This window comes from Gadus morhua, chromosome 22 (genome assembly GCF_902167405.1).
Source record: "Gadus morhua chromosome 22, gadMor3.0, whole genome shotgun sequence".
NCBI lineage: Eukaryota > Metazoa > Chordata > Actinopteri > Gadiformes > Gadidae > Gadus > Gadus morhua.
In genome coordinates, this window is record NC_044069.1 from 4,063,436 (window position 1) to 4,083,786 (window position 20,351).

General features: G+C 50.6%; 2 protein-coding genes across 2 annotated transcripts; one reads left to right on the plus strand and one right to left on the minus strand.

The window, feature by feature from the left end:
- The first annotated feature begins 418 nt into the window (after positions 1-418).
- On the plus strand, positions 419-3,974 carry clec3bb (C-type lectin domain family 3, member Bb). The gene is made up of 3 exons (XM_030347471.1): positions 419-649; positions 1,302-1,400; positions 3,140-3,974. The coding sequence occupies exons 1-3, from the start codon at positions 550-552 to the stop codon at positions 3,544-3,546; spliced, it is 606 nt and encodes a 201-aa protein (XP_030203331.1). The 5' UTR covers positions 419-549; the 3' UTR covers positions 3,547-3,974.
- On the minus strand, positions 3,740-20,274 carry cdcp1b (CUB domain containing protein 1b). Its single transcript, XM_030347470.1, has 14 exons — positions 20,001-20,274; positions 16,603-16,818; positions 15,636-15,998; positions 14,145-14,354; positions 13,077-13,424; positions 12,093-12,296; positions 11,264-11,611; positions 9,692-10,054; positions 8,620-8,817; positions 7,524-7,901; positions 6,761-6,951; positions 6,450-6,612; positions 5,829-5,910; positions 3,740-5,237 (listed from the first exon to the last, which is right to left on the minus strand). Exons 1-14 carry the CDS (start codon positions 20,074-20,076, stop codon positions 4,691-4,693), a joined length of 3,687 nt encoding a protein of 1,228 aa, XP_030203330.1. The 5' UTR covers positions 20,077-20,274; the 3' UTR covers positions 3,740-4,690.
- Positions 20,275-20,351: the final 77 nt, after the last annotated feature.

Here is a 20,351-nt window from a genome sequence, read left to right on the forward strand (position 1 = left end):
GGGGGGGGGGGCTATTCACATTCAGGGCGTTTAGACGCTTTTATCCAAAGCGACTAAAGTCCATTTGTCAGAAGAAAGAGAAACAACAATATATCGCTCTCGGTACAGTAAGGATGTTCATAGAACCAAGCACTAACCATCACTAGGTTAACCCGTTCCCTGTGTATGTTTGTTTTAGTATGTATATCATATTAATATTTCTACAAGGCAGTGGGCTGCAGGAGAGACATCGTACCCTGGAAGCCATTCTGATGTTTTCAAAGAGTCTGCTCTTTAAAAACAGGTGAAGGTGCCAGGCATTACATCAGACTGGAACAGGTATACGCCCTCTCCACATGGGCACCTGTTTCTCTGAGAAACACACACACACACACACACACACACACACACACACACACACACACACACACACACACACACGTGGACTTGTGTGTTATTTTCCACTGTTGTCGTGTGAGGAGGGAGAGAGGGAGGGAGGTGGAGACAGAGGAGAGGTCTGGACGAAGCTCCCGTCTCTCCCGCTGTCCACCACTCTCTCCTCCTGGCGTCATGGTGTCCAGACGGGCTCTCCTCCTGCTGGGGGTACTCCTGCTCGCGGGGGTCTCCCTACAGCAGAAGTCTCCAGCCAGGAAGAAACCTCTGAAGAAAGGTGAGTGTACGCATGTCTGACGTCTGGGAGATTTCGTTTCATCAGGTCCAATGCATCAAACATTTGCATTTTTTATATTATACATGTAATAATATGTAGTAATATTATACATCTTTAATCATATGCATTTAATATTTGTATAACTATAATATTTATACGCACAGACACTCGAAGAAGAAATGTGGATGGCAGATGTCTTAAGAGATTCCTGTCAATCTGAGAGGATGGACTCAATGTTTTGTATACGTTAGGCCTACATTTCTTTACTGTTTGAGTCAGCACACAGTTAAAAGTTCAGGAGAAATAAAGTAATACGATAACATCATGCAAGTTTTTGTGTAGGTGCTATCCTCGGTACCTACATTGAGCATGAGGTGACCGCATGAGGTGACCGTTTGAGGTGAACGTTGTTTTTCATGCAAACATTTGAGTTGAGTTCTTTGTAAACTCCAATTGGAAGACATAAACAGTTGTCCTGTTTACATTTGTAAAACCCCTTGTGTTACTGATATTTTTGGTCGATTACCCATTTTAGGTTTTATCCATGATTTTGTTTCCTATCATTTTAGTCATTTCAGTCTTCTGCAGGGAGTCTTCTCGGTGTCATACTAATAACATCTCTTCTCTCTAATGCGATTCCCGCGGGCTCCAGACTCCGGTTCGGACTCAGCTCTGGAGCGTCTCCAGAAAAGTGTCAATGAGATCATCATCGAGCTCAACGTGCTGAAGGAACTGCAGGCCCTGCAGACAGGTTCCGACCACTCACCTCCTGACTTTAGAAAAATATTACAGAATTTTATAAACAAAATGCATTTCGGGTGAGAACGTACAGGAAAGGATTATTTGGAGTTGTCAGAATTCTGAGATTAAAGTTAGAATACTGACTTTAATCTCAGAATTCTGACTTTTAACTCATTACTCAAAAACAATTCACATATACGATAAAGTATTTTATTCTTCCAAGTGTCCGTCTCAAAGTGTTCAATTAAGGCCAATCAGAAGATGAACCCAGACTGTTTCTGGGTAGAATACCCAGAATAACAAGACAAAACAAACTGATTTGATAAAGTAACATTCAACCTTGTTGATGTCTTAAAGGGCCCCTATTTTACCACCAGGTGTGAGTGTGGTTAGCCACTACAACCCGTTTGAAAAATCTGCCCTGCCCTTAACATGGTGATATCACAAGTGGGCGTGATATCACCATGTCTACTAGCCTACCTGTCTACTAGCCTACCTCACTGGGTAGGCTAGTAGACAGTTCTATCCATCATATATCTTGGTGGACACTCCTAACTGTCCTTGTAGTGATTTCTCAAGCTCGCACCTGCTGGTAAAATATGGGCAACTTAAAAATAATCGATAGGGGAATTTCAACAGAAGGGATCTATGTTTTTTTCCCTCCTATTTGAGCATCTGCTAGTCGATCTGTTCTGTAAGATATTAAATATCTGAGCAGCTGGGCTCAGTTTAAAACAAGAATGCATCAAGAACGGTTCCATCTCTGTAATGTCTGGTCTGTCCAACACCTGGAGCACTATTCTTGGGGTTTTGACCTTTTGTTCGGAAAACAATATTATCAAAGGTTGCTGTGTTCCGTGTTTATTCCCAATTATATAACTCATACTTCCCCCTCTGAGGCGGTTCTTTAATTGAACCCATGAAACCAGATCATTATTATAAGTAAATGTACTTTAGAGGGCTCAGTTTTGATATAATAATGTGGGCCTGCAAAGACCGATTTACAAACATAATTTTCATGACAAGAATTTAATAAATTATAACAAGCTTACTCCGATTTTGACCAGTTACTATAATTATTTCTGACAACTAATTAGATGGGATTAGTTAAAGGCACTAGACTTATGAACTTTTATTTGAGTGTAATTTGATAGAAACAGCATAGTAATCTTTAAGCTATAAATGAGAGAATAGCTGTTCTGGATGTCTACGACTGCCCCCCTCTCTCTCTCTACGGCACAATCTAGATCCCTCCAGGCTCATTTCAGACCAATCACTGCATCTCTTCCCTGATTCGCTCAGGGAATCGATCTCGTCTGTCAATCACATGTGTGTGTGTATTATAAAATAATTATTTAATGATAGTTATAGCTACTGACCGTTAAAGGTCCCATGACATTTAGCCACCAGGTGTTAGTGTGATTAGCAACTAATCCTTTTTGAAAATCTGCCCCTTATGAGATCACAAGTGGGCGTGTCCACCTAGATGTGTGACGGATAGATGAGCCACGTTTGCTAAGGTCCACTGGGTAGGCTGGTAGACTGATCTATCCAGCACACATCTAGATGGACACACCCACTTGTGATGTCTTAAGTGGGTGCGAAATGGCCTGTAGCTAATCACACTCACAACTGGAGGCATGTCATGGGACTTTTAAATAATTCAGATTCAACCCTTTTTTTGCAGCAGATGTACAGGGACACTACAGTAGTACTAGCCCCCATTAACGTCCCTCCTCTCCTCTGCAGTGTGTCTGAGAGGCGTGAAGATCGGCAGGAAGTGCTTCCTGTTCGAGCCGCTCCTGAAGCGCTACCACACCGCCAGCGACGACTGCAACGCGCTGGGCGGCGTCCTGGGCTCCCCGAACACCACCGACGAGAACCGCCAGCTCGCCGACTACATCCGCGAGAACGCCGGTGACGACGGCAAGGTCTGGCTGGGCGTCAACGACATGGTGACCGAGGGGCTCTGGGTGGACCAGACGGGCACCAGCGTCGCGTTCAAGAACTGGGACGTCTCCAACTCCAGGTCCCCGCAGCCGGACGGCGGCGCGGCGCACAACTGCGCCGTGCTCTCCAGCGCCCCCGGTGGGCGGTGGTCCGACGAGGACTGCCGCGACGACCGGCAGTCCGTGTGCCAGTTCAACATCGTCTGAGTGCGTGTCGTGATGCTAACGCCAGGTAGCCTGCTGGCTGGTTACTTTTCAACATCGTCTGAGTGAGTCGTAGCGCTAACGCTAGGTAGCCTGCTGGCTAGTTGCTTTGTCATTTGTTAATCTTTCAACGTTGATTTGTTTCTTATCAATCTTAACAGTCAGGTTAAGTTGGTGAGAAATGATTGATTAAATGTTGCTGAAAAATTGTCTAGTCTTTTATTACTGCAATTCAAAGATGTTTAATGCCTTACCCATCTTTATGGCAAATTTACTAGAGGTCCCAGTGCATACAAATAAAATAAAATCTTTTGGTAAAGATAGGTTGGTGGTAAACAAGACAATGTTTATATTTTGAAAAAGGCTGTTGTATGAATTCTTGCTTTGCTTGATTGCTAACCTTGTGTTTAATAAACAGAGCTGAAGCAAGACCCGTTTTGACCTTTGGCCGTGAAAACTAAATGGCTGCCGTTATGGAGCGTGTTTCAGTTGGTTTCAGCGCCCAAATTCCTGTGGTCAACGGTTTGTAGCAGGGGCGGAATCTAATTGTCTACAGATCTTTGGCCACAAGGAGCACAATTAACAGAATTATTTCTAAATCCAATGAATTTTATTCACTGGAGGAAAACGTAAAAAGACTAGAACAGACAACGAAAGACCTTTAAAAGTAGGCCAAATACATTTGAGTGTCCGTTAATTAATAAGACGAGTTGAATCCATCCATTGGGGCCTTTTCGTGTCCATATTGGGGTTAAAAAAAATTCACAAGAAGCAGATTGAACGAGACAAGAACACAGAGTCAAACACCCAGCGAAGCGTTGCACTCTACTGGACAGTTTGTGGCATGCGCCAGTTCTGCTCCAGGGTCTCCATGACCCAGTGTAGGCACTATTCCCCCATCACAACCCCCCCCCCCCCTCCCCAGCCTCCCTACTCACAGGTCTGGTCTGTTGGGCTGACGACGGCCAATCGGGTCGGTTGCCGTGTCGACGGTCAATCTGGGGAGGGGTTGCCACGACGACGGTTTTGTGTAGGGGTCGCCGCGATGGCGGTCCATCGGTCGTCGTTCCTTCGGGTCGGACGCCACGACGACGGCCCCCCGGGTCGGTTGCCGCGGCGACGGTCCATCCCTTGCCCCCCCCCGCCGCTATAAGTCGTCGTCGTCCTGCTGGTCGGCCCCCGACAGCCGGATGGTGTTGAAGGTGCTGGTGCCCTTGAAGGTGTACAGTGCGTTGTCCACCATGCGCCGGTCCTGGTAGCCCAGGCTCTCCTCGCGTCCGATGGGGGTCCGGGGCCGCGGGGGCAGGAACGAGTCCGCCGGGTCCAGGAACGTCTGGTAGCGCTCGCTGCCGCTGCCGCCGCCGCCGCCGCCGCCGCCGCCGCCTGCGTCATACGCCCCCAGCTCGCCCTCGTCCATGTCGTAGGTGGCGTCGGCGGAGCCCCCGTCTGGGGGGCCGGTGAAGGTTCGGTAGGAGTCCAACTGCATGCCGTTGTAGCGGTCGGGCATGGCCTCGGCCAAGGTGGAGTCCCGTAGCAGATGGCCGTACACCATGTTTTCGTCGATGGCGTCGTAGACGTGTGACGCATTGTCCGACCGCACCTTGGCAAAGTGGGCGTCGCCCGGCCGGAACATGTTGCCCTTGCCGATGTAGATGGACGCCTCCCTGGCCTCCTTGTCGTTCTTCTTCTTCTTCCTGTTTGGGCGGCGGAAAGGGGAAAGGTCAGGGTCGAGACAGAGGTCAGAGGATTCGGAAAAAAAAACTAGACTCGATTGTACGGCAGAACATACCACGATTACAGTTTACTATTACTGTATCAGAATCCACCACCTGTTTAGACTCCTGAATCCTCTCACCCTTATGATAGGGCACCAATATCTTCCACGTTAAGGGTGAAAGTTCATGGGCAATAACGGGGGCCATAACTGTTTCACAATTTATATCATTTTTCGTAACGGTTATGGCGTGCATGACATCATGCCAAATGATATTGAGACACTGTGCCTCAATCCTGGAAACTAAAGGGTAAAATCTGAGAAGCAATTCTCCTTTTCTATCTCCCCTCTCTCCCGACCCCACTCCCCCCTCTCCGCCTTCTCCCCGTCTCCCTCTCCCCTTCTCCCCGTCTCCCTCTCCCCTTCTCCCTGTCTCCCTCACCCCTTCTCTCCGTCTCCCCCGGCCAAACCCCCAAAAAATAAAAAAATAATAAATTAGTTTGGCCGGTGGTTGCAGCCGTACTAACGGCCGTCTGTATGTGGGTGTTGAACGGTGACGGGTCTTACTCACCTGACCAACAGGCCGACGGCAACAAACACCAACACCAGCAGGAGCACCGCACCCAGCACCCCCAGAATGATGCCCACCGGACCTGGGGGGGCGCAGGGAGACAACGTGGTCAGTAACCGCCTCAATCAAGTCACTTTCTCTCTGTCGCTTCATATGCTTTGTGTTTGTTCCCAAGTTGACTCAAGCTGTGCTGTGTGACTTCTGCACTGTTGACTATTGACTCCTTTAAAAGAAGATCTGAACTAGACGGTTTCTCAGGCATTTAAGGGGTGATATTATGTCTCCAGTTGTGAGTGTGCTCATCCATTACAAGCCGTTTGAAGAAATGCCTTTTCCCTGTGCCTTAGTGACATCACAAGTGGGCGTGTCGAACCTAGATGTATGATTGATAGATTGGGTCTACCAGCCTGCCCAGTGGACTGTAGAAAATATTGCTGATCTATCCATCATACATCTACGTGCCATGATATCACCCCTTTAAACGACGATAAAAACCATAACTGCAGCTACAACTCCAGCCACTAGAGGCCGCCCATGGGAGAGCGTACATAGTGCAGGTTTAAGTTCTACTGTTTCATGTGTCAGACGGACTGCCAGACGGCAGTGTAGCGTGCTACGTACTGTTACTGGGCTGCAGGGAGACCTTCGACAGGGCGGAGAAGTGGTGTCTGTCCGGCACACAGTTGGACATGTTGAGGTAGAAGCTCTCCGACACCACCGTGTCCTCAAGCTTCTCATCCTCTCGCCTACTCAGCTTCTCCTCCTTGGAGCCCATTTGCTGCACCTGTCAATCATCATCAGCATCAACTTGCGTTACTCGCTAGGAGGAGCCGGGGGTCGAACCGGCAACCTTCCGGTTACAAGTCAACCCGCTCCACCTCCTGAGCCACATGCCGGTTACCTTAACTGCTAGAGGACCCCGACCCTCTCACCTTGATGCTGGTGTGGCGCTGGGCGCAGGAGGGCTGGGTGACGTTGGGGAACTGGACCAGGGCGAGGAACTGGGGCGGCACCTGGACCATCCAGGACACCGTAGACGAGGGCCTCATGCCCTCCGGCCAGTTGGGCGTGGCCAGCAGGGCGGGGTCGGGGAACTGGGGCCGCACAGTGTAGATGATGTGTTCTGGGAGGACGAGTGGCGAGAGTGTGAAGGCGCAGGAAGGTAAGGTGGTTCCTACTGCCCCCTGCTGAAGGCAGGTGTTACTGCGGGTGATAGCTTCCGCAGAAGGAGCAAGACTCACTTGTACAGAGTTCACCCGGACTCTGCATAGCTTCCCCCTACACCACCTCAACCCTCTTACACATATTGTATGTTGTACGTCCTGGCACTTAAACACATTATTACAGATTGTACTTAGCATTGTGTGGCGTCTTGTAATAGCTATCTTTGTTGTTAACGGGGAATGGGTTAACCTAGTGATTGTTAGTGCTTGGCACTTGGTTCTATGAATATCCTTACTGTACTGACAAAGATTCATTGTTGTTCCTCTTTCTTCTGACAAATGCACTTATTGTATGCATCTGCTAAATGCCCTTAATGTAAATGCAAATGTGACGTCTTTGGCAAATGAAATCGTCATGACGAGATTCTGTATAATATTAATAACAATAATAGTAATCTGAATGGTACTGATTCTGTGACTCTGATAACGACCCTAGCCTCTTCAAGAGGCCCCCTGAGCCCCCCCCAGCTACCTGAGATCTCGTCGGTGACGGAGACGTTGAGGACGGGCCCCGGGGCCCTGGTCACGCCCCGCGTCGCCACGGTGACCGAGACGTTGCCGTGCACCTGCATCCTCTCCAGCACCCCCTGCTGGCAGAAGGTCCCGATGGGCCGCCCGCCGTCGGAGACCCCCTCGACGAGGCTCAGAGCCCCCGCGCCGCCACACTCCTGGCCGGGCAGCGACTGGCGCAGGCCCCCCGGGGCCGGGGACCGCAGGTCCAGGGTGGCGTTGGCGGGGACCAGCAGGTGCCAGGTGAAGCTGCTGAGGGCCACGGGCAGACAGGCGTCCACCGGGGGCACCGTGAGCAGGGCCTCGGCCACGAGGCAGGGGCCCCTGCAGGACGAACCGTCTGGAGGGAGGGGGGCACGGCAGAGAGACAGGTCAGTGCTGACAGAGTGATAGGTCAGTGCTGACAGAGAGACAGGTCAGTGCGGGCCAAGAGACAGGTCAGTACTGACAGAGAGACAGATCAGTACTGACAGAGAGACAGATCAGTACTGACAGAGAGACAGATCAGTACTGACAGAGAGACAGGTCAGTACTGACAGAGAGACAGGTCAGTGCTGACAGAGAGACAGGTCAGTGCGGGCCGAGAGACAGAGAGACAGGTCAGTGCTGACAGAGAGACAGGTCAGTACTGACAGAGACAGGTCAGTGCGGGCAGAGAGACAGGTCAGTGCGGGCAGAGAGACAGGTCAGTGCTGACAGAGAGACAGGTCAGTGCGGGCAGAAAGACAGAGAGACAGGTCAGTGCTGCTCAAATCCATAGAGGGTTAGTAGTATAGTTTTATTATTAATTATTATGTCCATATTGTCCATGACTTTTTTAGTCAATATAATTTGTGTTTGAAATTGTAAATAATTATACTTGAAGAAAATACTTTTGTTTTGAGAAGAAAATACTTTTGTTTTGAGAATAATTAATTAAAAACATTTAATTAATTATTATTAATTAAATGTGTATCCCCAAAACAAAATCGTACTCCGTATTGTCCTATACCCAAGTTCAAGGATCGGGATCGGTATCGGGAAGGAACATCATTTACGGGAACATCTGTAGACCTCACCGATGACCCTGCTGGCGGTGAGCCGCAGGTCCTCCTTGGGGCAGTCCAGGAAGGACAGCCGGCCCTGGGTCCCGGGGGCCACTCGGACCGCGTCCCGCATCACCGAGTCCAGGCTCAGCTCACAGTTGGGGTCCGAGCCAACCTTCTCTATCTGCAGGGTCAGGTCCGTCTGCTTGGTCAGGTCCACCGTGCACAACACTGTGTGTGGGTGGGGGGGGGGGGGGGGGGGGGGGGGGGGGGGGGTGGGGGGGGAGGCGATGTCAGTGTGGAACATGTGGATGGTCTGAGCTCTCCTGAGCAGCATAGAATCACGTTGGGTCAGGTGACCACCCAGATTAGCAGCTTAAGGCCGTGTTCACATCTAGCGTTTTTTGTAGCAGGGAAAAGTTGAGCCGACCGTTTTTTTCAAAAAAAATAAAAGCTGGCGGCATTTTTTTTCTTAAAAGCGCTGAGAGCGTTTTTTCTATCGCATCGAACCCGTTCTAGACCCGACGTTACTCGGCTACCACGTGTCCAGGCTAGAGCCCATTAGACATGTCGTAGATCTCGACATTTTACGTAATTAAAACTATTAAGCGCTCCCCCGGCACTTTCCCCGAGTGATTTGTCCGTCATTGTTTCTTGTTTTGACAGTTGAGAGTTGTGTCCGTGTTCCGCTTGCGATTGGTCAGTTGCCAAAAAGACGCCTGACGTCGGCCGCTTGCTTCCTGAAAGTTGAACTTGGAAAACGCTGGGAGAGGAGTTTAAAAAAACGGCCGTGACTTTTTCCAGAAACGCTCTGCTCCATAGGAATATAATGTGAAACAAGCGCTGGCAGATTTAAAAAAACCGCTAGATGTGAACGCGGCCTTAGTGTGGAGTCTTCGTGGTCGCACCTCAATTGAGGCAGCAAGGCGTGAATGGATGTCTGTTACATGATGAGGCATACTTAAAAATAGAGAGAGAGAGATGGAATGAAGGAGGGAGAGATGTAGAGAGAGAGAGGAAGTGAGAGGGAGAGATATGTAGAGCGTGCGCGAGCGAGAGAGGAAGTAAGCGAGCGACATGTATGGAGACAGAGTCTGGCGGTTACCCGGGTGACCGCTCCTCATCACCGACACGGTGAAGTCCAGCCTCAGCCCGTCCAGCGTCTGGTTGGGCATGCAGTTGCTCAGCGACAGGTTGAAGTTCCCCTGCTTGTGCCGCGGCTGCGGGGCGTCCAGGCCCAGGGGGGTCACCTTCCCGCCGGGGCCCTGGTACCGCAGCCGGACTTTCCCGGACAGGCACTTCTCCGGCAGGCGGTGGTCCGTGAAGACCACCGAGTAGTTGTGCATCCCGGGCACCCGGACGTCCCAGGTCATCTGCTCCTCGGTGGGGAACCACCCCGGGTAGTGGGCCGAGGAGAAGGAGGTGTTGGACACGCCCCGGGGGAGCTCTGCTGTCAGGATGGCCAGCACTGGGGGGAGGGGGGGGGGGGGGTCAGAGGTCAGACAGACACAGAGAGAACGAGAGAGAACGAGAGAGAGAGAGAGAGAACGAGAACGAGAGAGAACGAGAACGAGAACGAGAGAGAACGAGAACGAGAACGAGAGAGAACGAGAACGAGAGAGAACGAGAGAGAACGAGAACGAGAGAGAACGAGAGAGAACGAGAACGAGAGAGAACGGAACGAGAGAGAGATAGAACGAGAGAGAGAGAGAGAGAGAACGAGAGAGAGAACGAGAGAGAGAGAACGAGAACGAGAGAGAACGAGAACGAGAACGAGAGAGAACGAGAACGAGAGAGAACGAGAACGAGAGAGAGAGAGAGAACGAGAACGAGAGAGAACGAGAACGAGAGAACGAGAACGAGAGAGAACGAGAACGAGAGAGAACGAGAGAGAACGAGAACGAGAGAGAACGAGAGAGAACGAGAACGAGAGAGAACGGAACGAGAGAGAGAGAGAACGAGAGAGAGAGAGAACGAGAGAGAGAGAGAGAGAGAGAGAACGAGAGAGAGAACGAGAGAGAGAACGAGAGAGAGAGAACGAGAACGAGAGAGAACGAGAACGAGAACGAGAGAGAACGAGAACGAGAACGAGAGAGAACGAGAACGAGAGAGAGAGAGAGAACGAGAACGAGAGAGAACGAGAACGAGAGAGAACGAGAACGAGAGAGAACGAGAACGAGAGAGAACGAGAACGAGAGAGAGAACGAGAGAGAGAGAGAACGAGAGAGAGAGAGAACGAGAGAGAGAGAGAACGAGAACGAGAGAGAGAGAGAACGAGAGAGAGAACGAGAGAGAACGAGAACGAGAACGAGAGAGAACGAGAACGAGAGAGAACGAGAACGAGAGAGAACGAGAACGAGAGAGAGCGAGAACGAGAACGAGAGAGAACGAGAGAGAACGAGAACGAGAGAGAGAACGAGAGAGAGAACGAGAACGAGAGAGAGAACGAGAGAGAGAACACGAGAGAGAACACGAGAGAGAACACGAGAGAGAACACGAGAGTGAGAACGAGAGAGAACACGAGAGTGAGAGAGAACGAGAACGAGAACACATTTGAGTTATGTCAAACAGGCCCAGCAGGTTTTCAAACGTCTTCTCTAAGATCAAAGCGAGATACGGGCGGTTCAGCAGCAGGGGGTTGAACCGCCGTCTGGCTAACGGCTCCCGGCTCTCTTACTGTCGGTCTCCGGTCCCACACTGAGCTCAAAGGGCCCGGGGTCGGGGGTCTGGCCACGGGGGACGCTCAGCATCATGCGGGCCTTGTAGCGGACCTGGACGGTGGTGAGGGGCCCGCCGCGGCAGTAGGTCCCGATCTGGACCACGCCGGTCCGCGGGTAGGCCAGCAGGACGAAGGTGTGGCCGTCCAGACAGGTGTCCCCCTGGGCGACCTGACGCAGCCCGGGCGCGGGGAACGCCATCAGGATGGTCTGGGTGGAGAGCACCTTCATGTCCCAGTTGAAGGTCCGGTTGAAGTCCGGGAACAGCGTGGACTGGACCCGGACCGGGCAGGCCGTCTTATTGCAGTCTGGGGGGGATGGGAGAGGAAGAGGTGCATTGTGGGGGATGGCAGATGTTTTTTTTCTGGTTTCATGACGTTTTAAGTCCTAGTAAGTAATGTCGTCTGTTCTAAACACTGAAGAGTGTTCACAACGACAAAGACAACACTCTGAATTGCCTTCAGAGAATCTGTAGCTTGTGAGTGAGATGGATGTCGCTTTTACTGCCTCACACAGATGGTGGCCTATACAGTATCTATTTTTACCGTGTCTTTTGAATCTATTGGCTTTCCCTTTTATACTTATTCCCTTTTATTTATATATATATATATATATATATATATAACGACTGCAAAGTATTACACCGTCTTTTTTTTGGACCCTGTCCTGGTGTTGGATTTCCCCTGTGGTACGCAATCTATTGTAATATATATATTTTTTTCTTTCTTGGGGGAAATACAAATTTAATGGAAAAAACATCGGAAGGCGAATTGCGAAAAAAGTTCGTACCGATCTCCTGGATGATCTGCGCCTCGTACAGATCCTGAGGGCCGGGGCAGCCGAACACCACCGAGAAGTTCCCAGCGTATCTCTGGTTAAGGTACGAGGGGTCACACTTGGGGCCCACGCACACCTCACAGTCGGGCTCCTCGCCCTCACGTTTCAGGATGATGTCGGTGTTGGGGTCAGGGGTCACGAGCGTGGTCCTGCTGGCTGGGAGGTGGTCAAGAGGAACAGAGCGTCAGGGAGATCTCTCTGGGGCAGATCCGTCAAGGCCGTTTGACACGAGAGACCGATCTGATTAAGAAGCGTTTCACATTTCGTCTTGTTGGACTCAATGAACCGGGTCAGTTCAGACAGTGTTTCTGTTGTTTTGTGGTTTGACGACTTATTGTAGTACAACAGGTTGTAACATGTGGTTTGTTTACAACACGTTTTCATTTGCATTCAAGCCTGTCTGCAGGTTTAAAAATGGAAGCCCTATAGCATCATGAGGCCAATGAGACTGCGTTCGCTATCCATTACATCATTCAATCAGAAGTAGTGGTTACACTTAGATCTAGAGAGCCAATGTACTACCACAATGTTTGTTGTTCCATTCACATTCAGGGCATTCAGCAGACGCTTTTATCCAAAGCGACTGACAATAAGTACATTTGTTAGAACAAAGAGAAACAACAATATATCTCTGTTGGTACAGTAAGGTTATTCATAGAACCAAGTTTCAAGCAGTAACAATCACTAGGTTAACACATTCCCCGTATACAACAGAGATAACTAGGTGAAGATGCTACACAATGCTAGGTACTATTTCTAAGTGTTTTTAAGTTTCTTAGTTTATAACCCACCCTGAATCGGTGTAGGGGACCATTATTATACAGACAAAAGTGACACAAAGCAACACCAAGCCACCTGGGTCACACTAAACTATGCCCTCTGTTCCACCATCAACACCCCCCAGAGGCGGGATCCGGTCTGGGAACGGTCACTCACGTCTGGGAGCCGCCGAGGCCCGGAACGCCACCTTGTCCGGTACCGCCCCCCGGGGAACCTCCAGGGCCAGCGAAGTCTTTCCCAGGAACATGAGCTGTGTCAGCGGCCCCCCGCTGCAGTACGTGGTCTCGGTCTCCCCTCCGCGGTCGCTCGTACGAACAGAGTACTTGTGTGCGTCTTGGCAGCCGTCCTCCGCCGTCGTCTCCTTCAGTCCCGGCGCCGGGAAGTCCAGAGTGAGGACGCTTCTCCTGGCCAGGCTCACGTCCCAGGAGAAGGTCCTCCTGAAGTCCGACAGCAGGCCGGGCAGAAGTTCTCCGGAGGGCGGGGTGCAGGCAGTCTCGGTGCAGTCTGTCGACGGGGGAGGAAAGCACGATGATTAACGGTGTGGTGATGTTAACCAAACATGGGCAGGATCGCTATCGCATTGTTGCTAAGCAACGGCCAATCAGATTATGGAGGGGGGGGGGGGGGGGGGGGAGGAGCTCAAGGAGGTAGAGAGGGTTGACTGGTAACCGGAACGGTGCTGGTTCGATCCCCGGCTCCTCCTAGCTGTGAGTGTTCGAGGTGTCCCTGAGCGAGACGCCCTCACCCTCACCGCCCCTGACCTAGACTGGGTACCCCCCCAGCCCATTCTGCCCGGCGATTTGAGTTCGCCCTGCACAAGGGTTCCGGAGAAGAGCGATCCATTTCTTTCTGCTTCCGATAACGTTTTTTTTGCGGGAGCCAATCACCGAGCTGGCTTTTTTTCCCCCCTTGGCGCGCTATTGGCTGGTTTAACACAACGACGACAGGGAAGCGAAGGCGAGCCGCCAATCGCGTACAGAGTCGGTTGAACAAGGCCCGTTGATCCCGCCTCTTGTGCTGCAGAAAATGACAGCGGCTTCCCCCAGACCAAGCTCAATCGTAGATTGAGCTTGGTCTGGGGAAGCCGCTGTCATTATGGTCAGAAGTAGCCGGGCATTAGCCCGGCATTAGCCCGGGCATTAGCTGGCCGTCGCCCCTACGCTAATGCTAACCGTTGTAATTCGCTCTTCGCCCCTACATGTAAATGTAAATATGTCCCCTTGCCTATCATCCTCTGGAGGCGCACGTTGAAAACCTCCTGTGGCTCGGGGCAGCCGAACTCCAGCTCCGCCGCCTGCGCCTTGCTCAGCGACACGTCGGTAGGGCTGCACCTCGCCCCCTTGTCGGTGCACACCCCGCACTGCGGGCGGCCGGGCGCCCGGCGGATCACCATGGTGAGGCCGGGGTCGAGGGTGACCGGGACGGTGGGGCCTTCTGTAAAAGGGGAGACGGAGGAGGATCAGGGTGGCACTGGAGGTCGTCCTACAACACTCGGTCTTTGTTGTACCGGAACGATTGGGGGTTTAACGTTCAACAGTAGGGGGGTACCCCGAAGGAGTTTCCAAGTTTTTGTCCCACCCTTAGTCCGATTAATCATCAAAGAGGAGGAGACAGGCACTTAATGTACATACTTATTGTATGTTGTACTTCCTGGCACTTAATGTATGCACTCATTGTATGTTGTACTTCCTGGCACGTAATGTATGAGCTTATTGTATGTTGTACTTCCTGGCACTTAATGTATGCGCTCATTGCATGTTGTACGTCCATGCACCAAAAAATGGTAATAAGTTGTGTAGCGTCTTATCCTAGCTGTCTTTGTTGTAAACGGGGAATGGGTTAACCTAGTTGTTGTTAGTGCTTGGCACTCGGTTCTATGAACATCATTTCTGTACCGACAGCGATATATTGTTGTCACTCCTTCTTCTGACAAATGAACCTATTGTAAGGCACTTTGGACAAAATCGTCCGTTAAGCACCCTGAATGTAAATGCAAATGAGATATCAGGGAGATGTATGGCTTTCTGATACGGAAACTCCTACTAGTCAACGGCAAGGCTAGTTTCTATGCATCGCCACAGTAACGGTCTGAAAAGGATCCACAGGCCTCCATTATATCAGCCCCCCCCCCCCCCCCCCCCCCCCCGAAGCCCTCTTGAGGTCAGCTAAACAAAACAAGACTACACACTACTCGAACAGGAGAAAGGCTAACTTAAAGGGCCGCTATCACGCCACCAGGTGTCGGTGTGATTAGCCGTTACAAGCATTCACAAACCTGCCGTTTCCTGTGCCCTAGTGACACAGGTGGGCGCGTCCACCTTGATGAATCAGGGCTAGATAAGTAACGTTGGCTACAGTACAGTACACTGGGTAGGCCGGTGTACTGATCTATCAAGCACACATCTAGGATGACACGCCCACTAGTGATGTAACTCAGCTACAGGAAATGGCAGATTTTTGTTGGGGCATGACCACGTAGATGTACGCTGGAAAGATCAGTCTACTAGCATACCTAGTGGACTGTCGCAAACGACGCTGGATAGATAAGCTCCATCTAGGTGGACACGCCCACTAGTGATGTCGCTAAAACACAGAAAAGGCCAATTTTCCAACGGCTTGTAACAGCTGATCACACTCACACACGGCGGTCTAAAAGGGGGCCCTTTAAGAACCTCTGTTCTGCGCTTTGATCGACAGGTCGAGGGGTTGACGTACTGAGCGGCTTGGCGGTCACCGAGAACACCGTGGGCGGGGCCTCCACCCCGGGTCCCAGGGCCAGCGTCAGGGCCCCGCCCCCCGGCAGCGTGAGGGCGGTGGTGCTGCCGCCGCGGCAGTACGTCCGGGTCGCGGGCCCGCCGTCGGGGGTCGTCCGGGTCAGGACGTAGGTGGAGCCGTCGGGGCAGGACGCCGCCGCCGCGTCCCCCGCCGCCGCCTCCTTCAGCCCGTCCCCGATGAGGTTGAGCTCCGCCATGGTGTCCTCAGGGACCGCCAGCGCCCAGGTGAGGGTCCGGGGGAGGGCGGAGAGGAAGGAGGCCTGGGCCACCCCCTGGGCCGGGCTGCAGCGGTCCTTGGTGCATGCTGGGTAATAGAACACAAGGGTTAGGTTGAGAGGGGCGCGGCTCTCGCTGTGGGGGGGGGGGGGGCGTGGCCTCTTTAACAGATGTTGACTCAGTCATCACTAGGCTAATCTTCAATCTGCATTTTTCCGTTACATTTACATTTAGCAGACGCTTTTATCCAAAAAGAAGTACATTTGTCCGAAGAAAGAGTAGCAACAATTTGTCGCCGTCTGTACAGTGAGGAAGTTCATAGAACAAAGTGCCAAGCACTAACAATCCCCAGGTTAACCAATTCCCCGTACGTCCTGGCACTTTATGTAAGCACTTATTGTATGTTGAACGTCCTTGCACTTAAAAATATTGCTTAACATTGTGTAGCATCTTCTCCTAGCTATCTCTGTTGTATACTGGGAATGGGTTAACCTAGTGATTGGTAGTGCTTGGCACTTGTTTTTATGAACATCCTTACTGTACCGACGGAGATATATTGTTGTTTCTCTTTCTTCTGACAAATGTACTTGTTGTGAGTCGCTTTGGATAAAGCGTCGGCTACCCGCCCTGAACGTAAATGTAATGCCGTGTTGAACCACCAGGGGGGCGTGGTGGTGCGCTGGGGGACCCACCGATGGCGCGCTGGATCCGGGCCCGGTAGGACGCCCCCAGGGTCTCTGAGCAGGAGAAATGGAGGGTCACGTTGTCCCCGGGGGGCAGGGAAACCTCTGTGGAGTCGCACGCCGCTGGCACCGTGGCGTTCCCCGTGCACAGCGTGCACGAGTCCCCCTGAGAGTGCACGGTGACCGTGGCTCCTGCGTCGGGGGTCACCGTCATCTGGAGAGACTCTGGAGGCAAAGGCATTGATAGAGTGAGGCTAGATAGGGCTATGCAGGGCCGTTGCACCAAATCCTGGGCCCTGTATACAAGAGGTACTGATGCCCCCCCCCCCCCCCCCCCGAATTCCCCCTACCAGCCCCCTGCGCTGAATTGTTGACGGATTTTATTTTTTTTAATTGCCATGGGCCCCCCCTCTGCCTTGGGCCCCCCCACGACTGCCTCATTTTCCCCCGCAGTCCGTCGGCCCTGGGGCTATGTAAGGGATAATGTATAGACCGCTGGTCATCATCGGGAAACTAAGCCTCGACAGGGTGAACAAGACACCGACGCGAGGCGGAGGAGTCTTGCTTCGCCCTGAATATAGTCTGCCAAAGACTTGATTTGGGGTTGATAAGTTACCGGACTACTTGCGGAGTGATACCAAAGGCGTGGATCAGAGGCAAAAAATCCACTTCCCTTGAATAAATAGATTCCGTCTATTTATCTAGTGATAGATGGAAATACAGACAGGCAGAACGATAGACAAACTTATGGATAGATTGTCATATATAGATGTATAGATGGATACAATTTATTAATTTAAATGAAAAGGACAAGTGATAGATTGATAGAGTGATAAAGATAGATAGATATACACATAATATATGTATATCTATCTGTCTTGTTACAGTGCTAAGTTAGCGACCAAAGAAAAAGGCAGAACACTTCGCAAAATCGAGATCACCAAAAGTAATGGCAACATCAGTGTTGTGGGTGCTACATGGTTTGTTAGGTACTCATGGCGTACTGGTAGCATTACTAGCAATCGTCTGTATCGCTGGCCCCCTATGCTAATTAATAACGGCAAATCTCCAACGTGGGCTGTTCATGGTTTCACTGATGTGAAAAATCTTTATAGGGCAACCTAACGCCACGACAAGTGTCAAGTTCACGTTGGTGCTGCTATGCGACTTTCCTTGCTAGGCACCATGCCCGATTGCCTATAGATCAGGTTGTTTGAAATTATGTTCTTGTTCTTTTGCTAGTTTGTTACTCTGACCGTTCTGTTTGATATTGTGGAAAGGGTGAATGATTCATGATGCATTTTAAATGGCATCACTTTAGGTCTTGAGTCTTTTCTTAAAACAATTGTAACTGAAAATTAACATAGCTAAATTACAACCAATAACTTCATTCATTGAGAGCAAAAAAAGGCCCAGATTTTTTTATTTACTATTACAAATCAAGAGTAGGCCTGATTTGACTAATGGGCTTTGCATCCTTTCCTTCTGCCCTTGTAGTCCATTTCAAAGACATGCTGCCCACCAGCTTTCAAATTAAAGTGATGCCACTGGTGGCTTTGTATCAAATGTATTCACATAACTATCCCTCCCTACTATTTTGTAGTTCACCAAAACACCCTGAAACAACATGAGTCGCACATTCTTCTGCCACCATACAATAACAGTGCAAGCAGGCCAATGGCAACCAAGCGCGCAGTCCTTCCTCCCTCACTTTAAAAACCACCAGCCACCGCCACTGACATAGTGATAGATAGCTCGACAGATATGCTACTGTGACAGAAGAACAGGCCGATAATCAGAAGCTAGTGTTGTCGGTGCGTGTCTTAACCCATCTGTGTGTCATAACTCTTACAGTTGCACAAACATAATCCCATACAGTAGAGCTAGAAAACATTCATTGCGAAAAAAGTCATATTCCCGATGGCACCGATAGTCTGATTAAAAGGGTTTCTCTTAGTTGACAGAAAGTAGCACAGAGTATGAAATATTGAGTCACACTTAGACTTTCTGGTAGTGGGCTGGAGATTTTACATCTTAAAACATTAGTGATTTATGAAAACAGTGCGTTGCACATCCCTCTGAAGCACTTTGAGTACGGAGTACATTCTGTAGTCAGAACGTTTCAAGAGACTGTATCTGTCACCGTGGGTGGAGCTAAAGACGTGGGGACAAAATCTGTTTAGATATTAGCTTTGTGTTAAATCCAAGGGGGGGGGGGGGGGGGGTATCCTAGGCAACGAAAGGTTCCCTGTTCAGAGAACAAATAAGTAAGGTATTTTGTAGTAGTTGTGGCTGTACGGTCAGTGCCCTTCTATATTGATTCCCAAACCTGTGTGGGTATCAATACTGAATACATATATATAACCAAACCCCTCCTTGTGTACTATGGCTTGACAAAAGCACTCATGTAGTTATTGACCTCCTAAAATCTCGCTTTGGTTTGGACGCAATCGAGGGCGTGTCCCTCCTCTTGTCATTGGTGTTTGAGTTAACCATTTAAAAGTAGTCAGCCATTTTTTCTTTTGGTGAGGTCATATCTCCGATGAAAGTGTACTCCTATGAAAACGACCTAGGGCCATACTGGATCCTCAATTGCATAGAATCCAGTTCCAGGCTCTGTCTGTGTGTTAACAACACACATGAACTGTTGACAAGGCGGGTTTGGTAGGTTACAGCCTACATGTTGGGTGGTGTATACAGCCTACATGTCGGGTGGTGTGTAACCTACCTGTCGGGTGGTGTACAGCCTACATGTTGGGTGGTGTGTGGCCTACATGTTGGGTGGTGTGTAGCCTACATGTTGGGTGGTGTATAGCCTACATGTCGGGTGGTGTATAGCCTACATGTTTGGTGGTGTAGGGCGTGTTGTGATCGCACGCAAATCGGACGCTTCCCCAAACGTACAATGGCCAGGTTGTTTCAACCCACGACACAGAGACGTTATTTATGCTTTGTTTGTGTGTGTCACCGCTCTCCTTCACACACACACACACACACACACACACACACACACACACACACACACACACACACACACACTCTGAATCATTAACGAGGCTGTAGGTTTGGTTGCTGAAAGTTCAACTGTCAGGTCAACAGTCATTAGTGAACCGATAACAGTGAAATTCGCATTAAGGGGTCAACTATCTGAAACATGAGACACCCCTACCGCGTGGTCTGTAATGGGAGCATTCAAACCACAATAGTAAGGATCAGACCTGGGACCCATGCCTTGCGCACAGAGTGACGGATCCCGCACACACTCGTCAGCCCCCATCATCACTGTCATAATGCGTCGGGATTACCTCCTTCAAACATTACTATCTCAGCTGACCTGCGGACACAGCCCCCTGAGAAGACTTCTCCGTCATGTTTGTATGTTGTACCACGAAGCGGACCCGTCCTACCTGGCAAGTAGAGCATCGATAGCAGAACGCAGCCGAGGGTCACGGCGACGCGCCTCGTCCCGCCGCGGACACCCATGTCGACTTCAGGAACCACAGGAATAAAAGTAAAGTCGAAAATGGACGAATACGTGTTCTTTACTCCTACGCGCAGATTCCGCGTTTTTCGATTTCGCGTCTTCCCATTCAGGTTAAAACATCGCGACGGCGGGTGACAGGAGAGCGATTTCCTGATCGGAGCGCATAACCTGTCCGCCTCCAGGAGGGGCGTGGCCGCGCAGGTAAACTACCTGTCGCGACTCGACCGTGGAGGAGGCCTACAGCTGTAGTAGCCTACTACCAGGACCCGGTCCG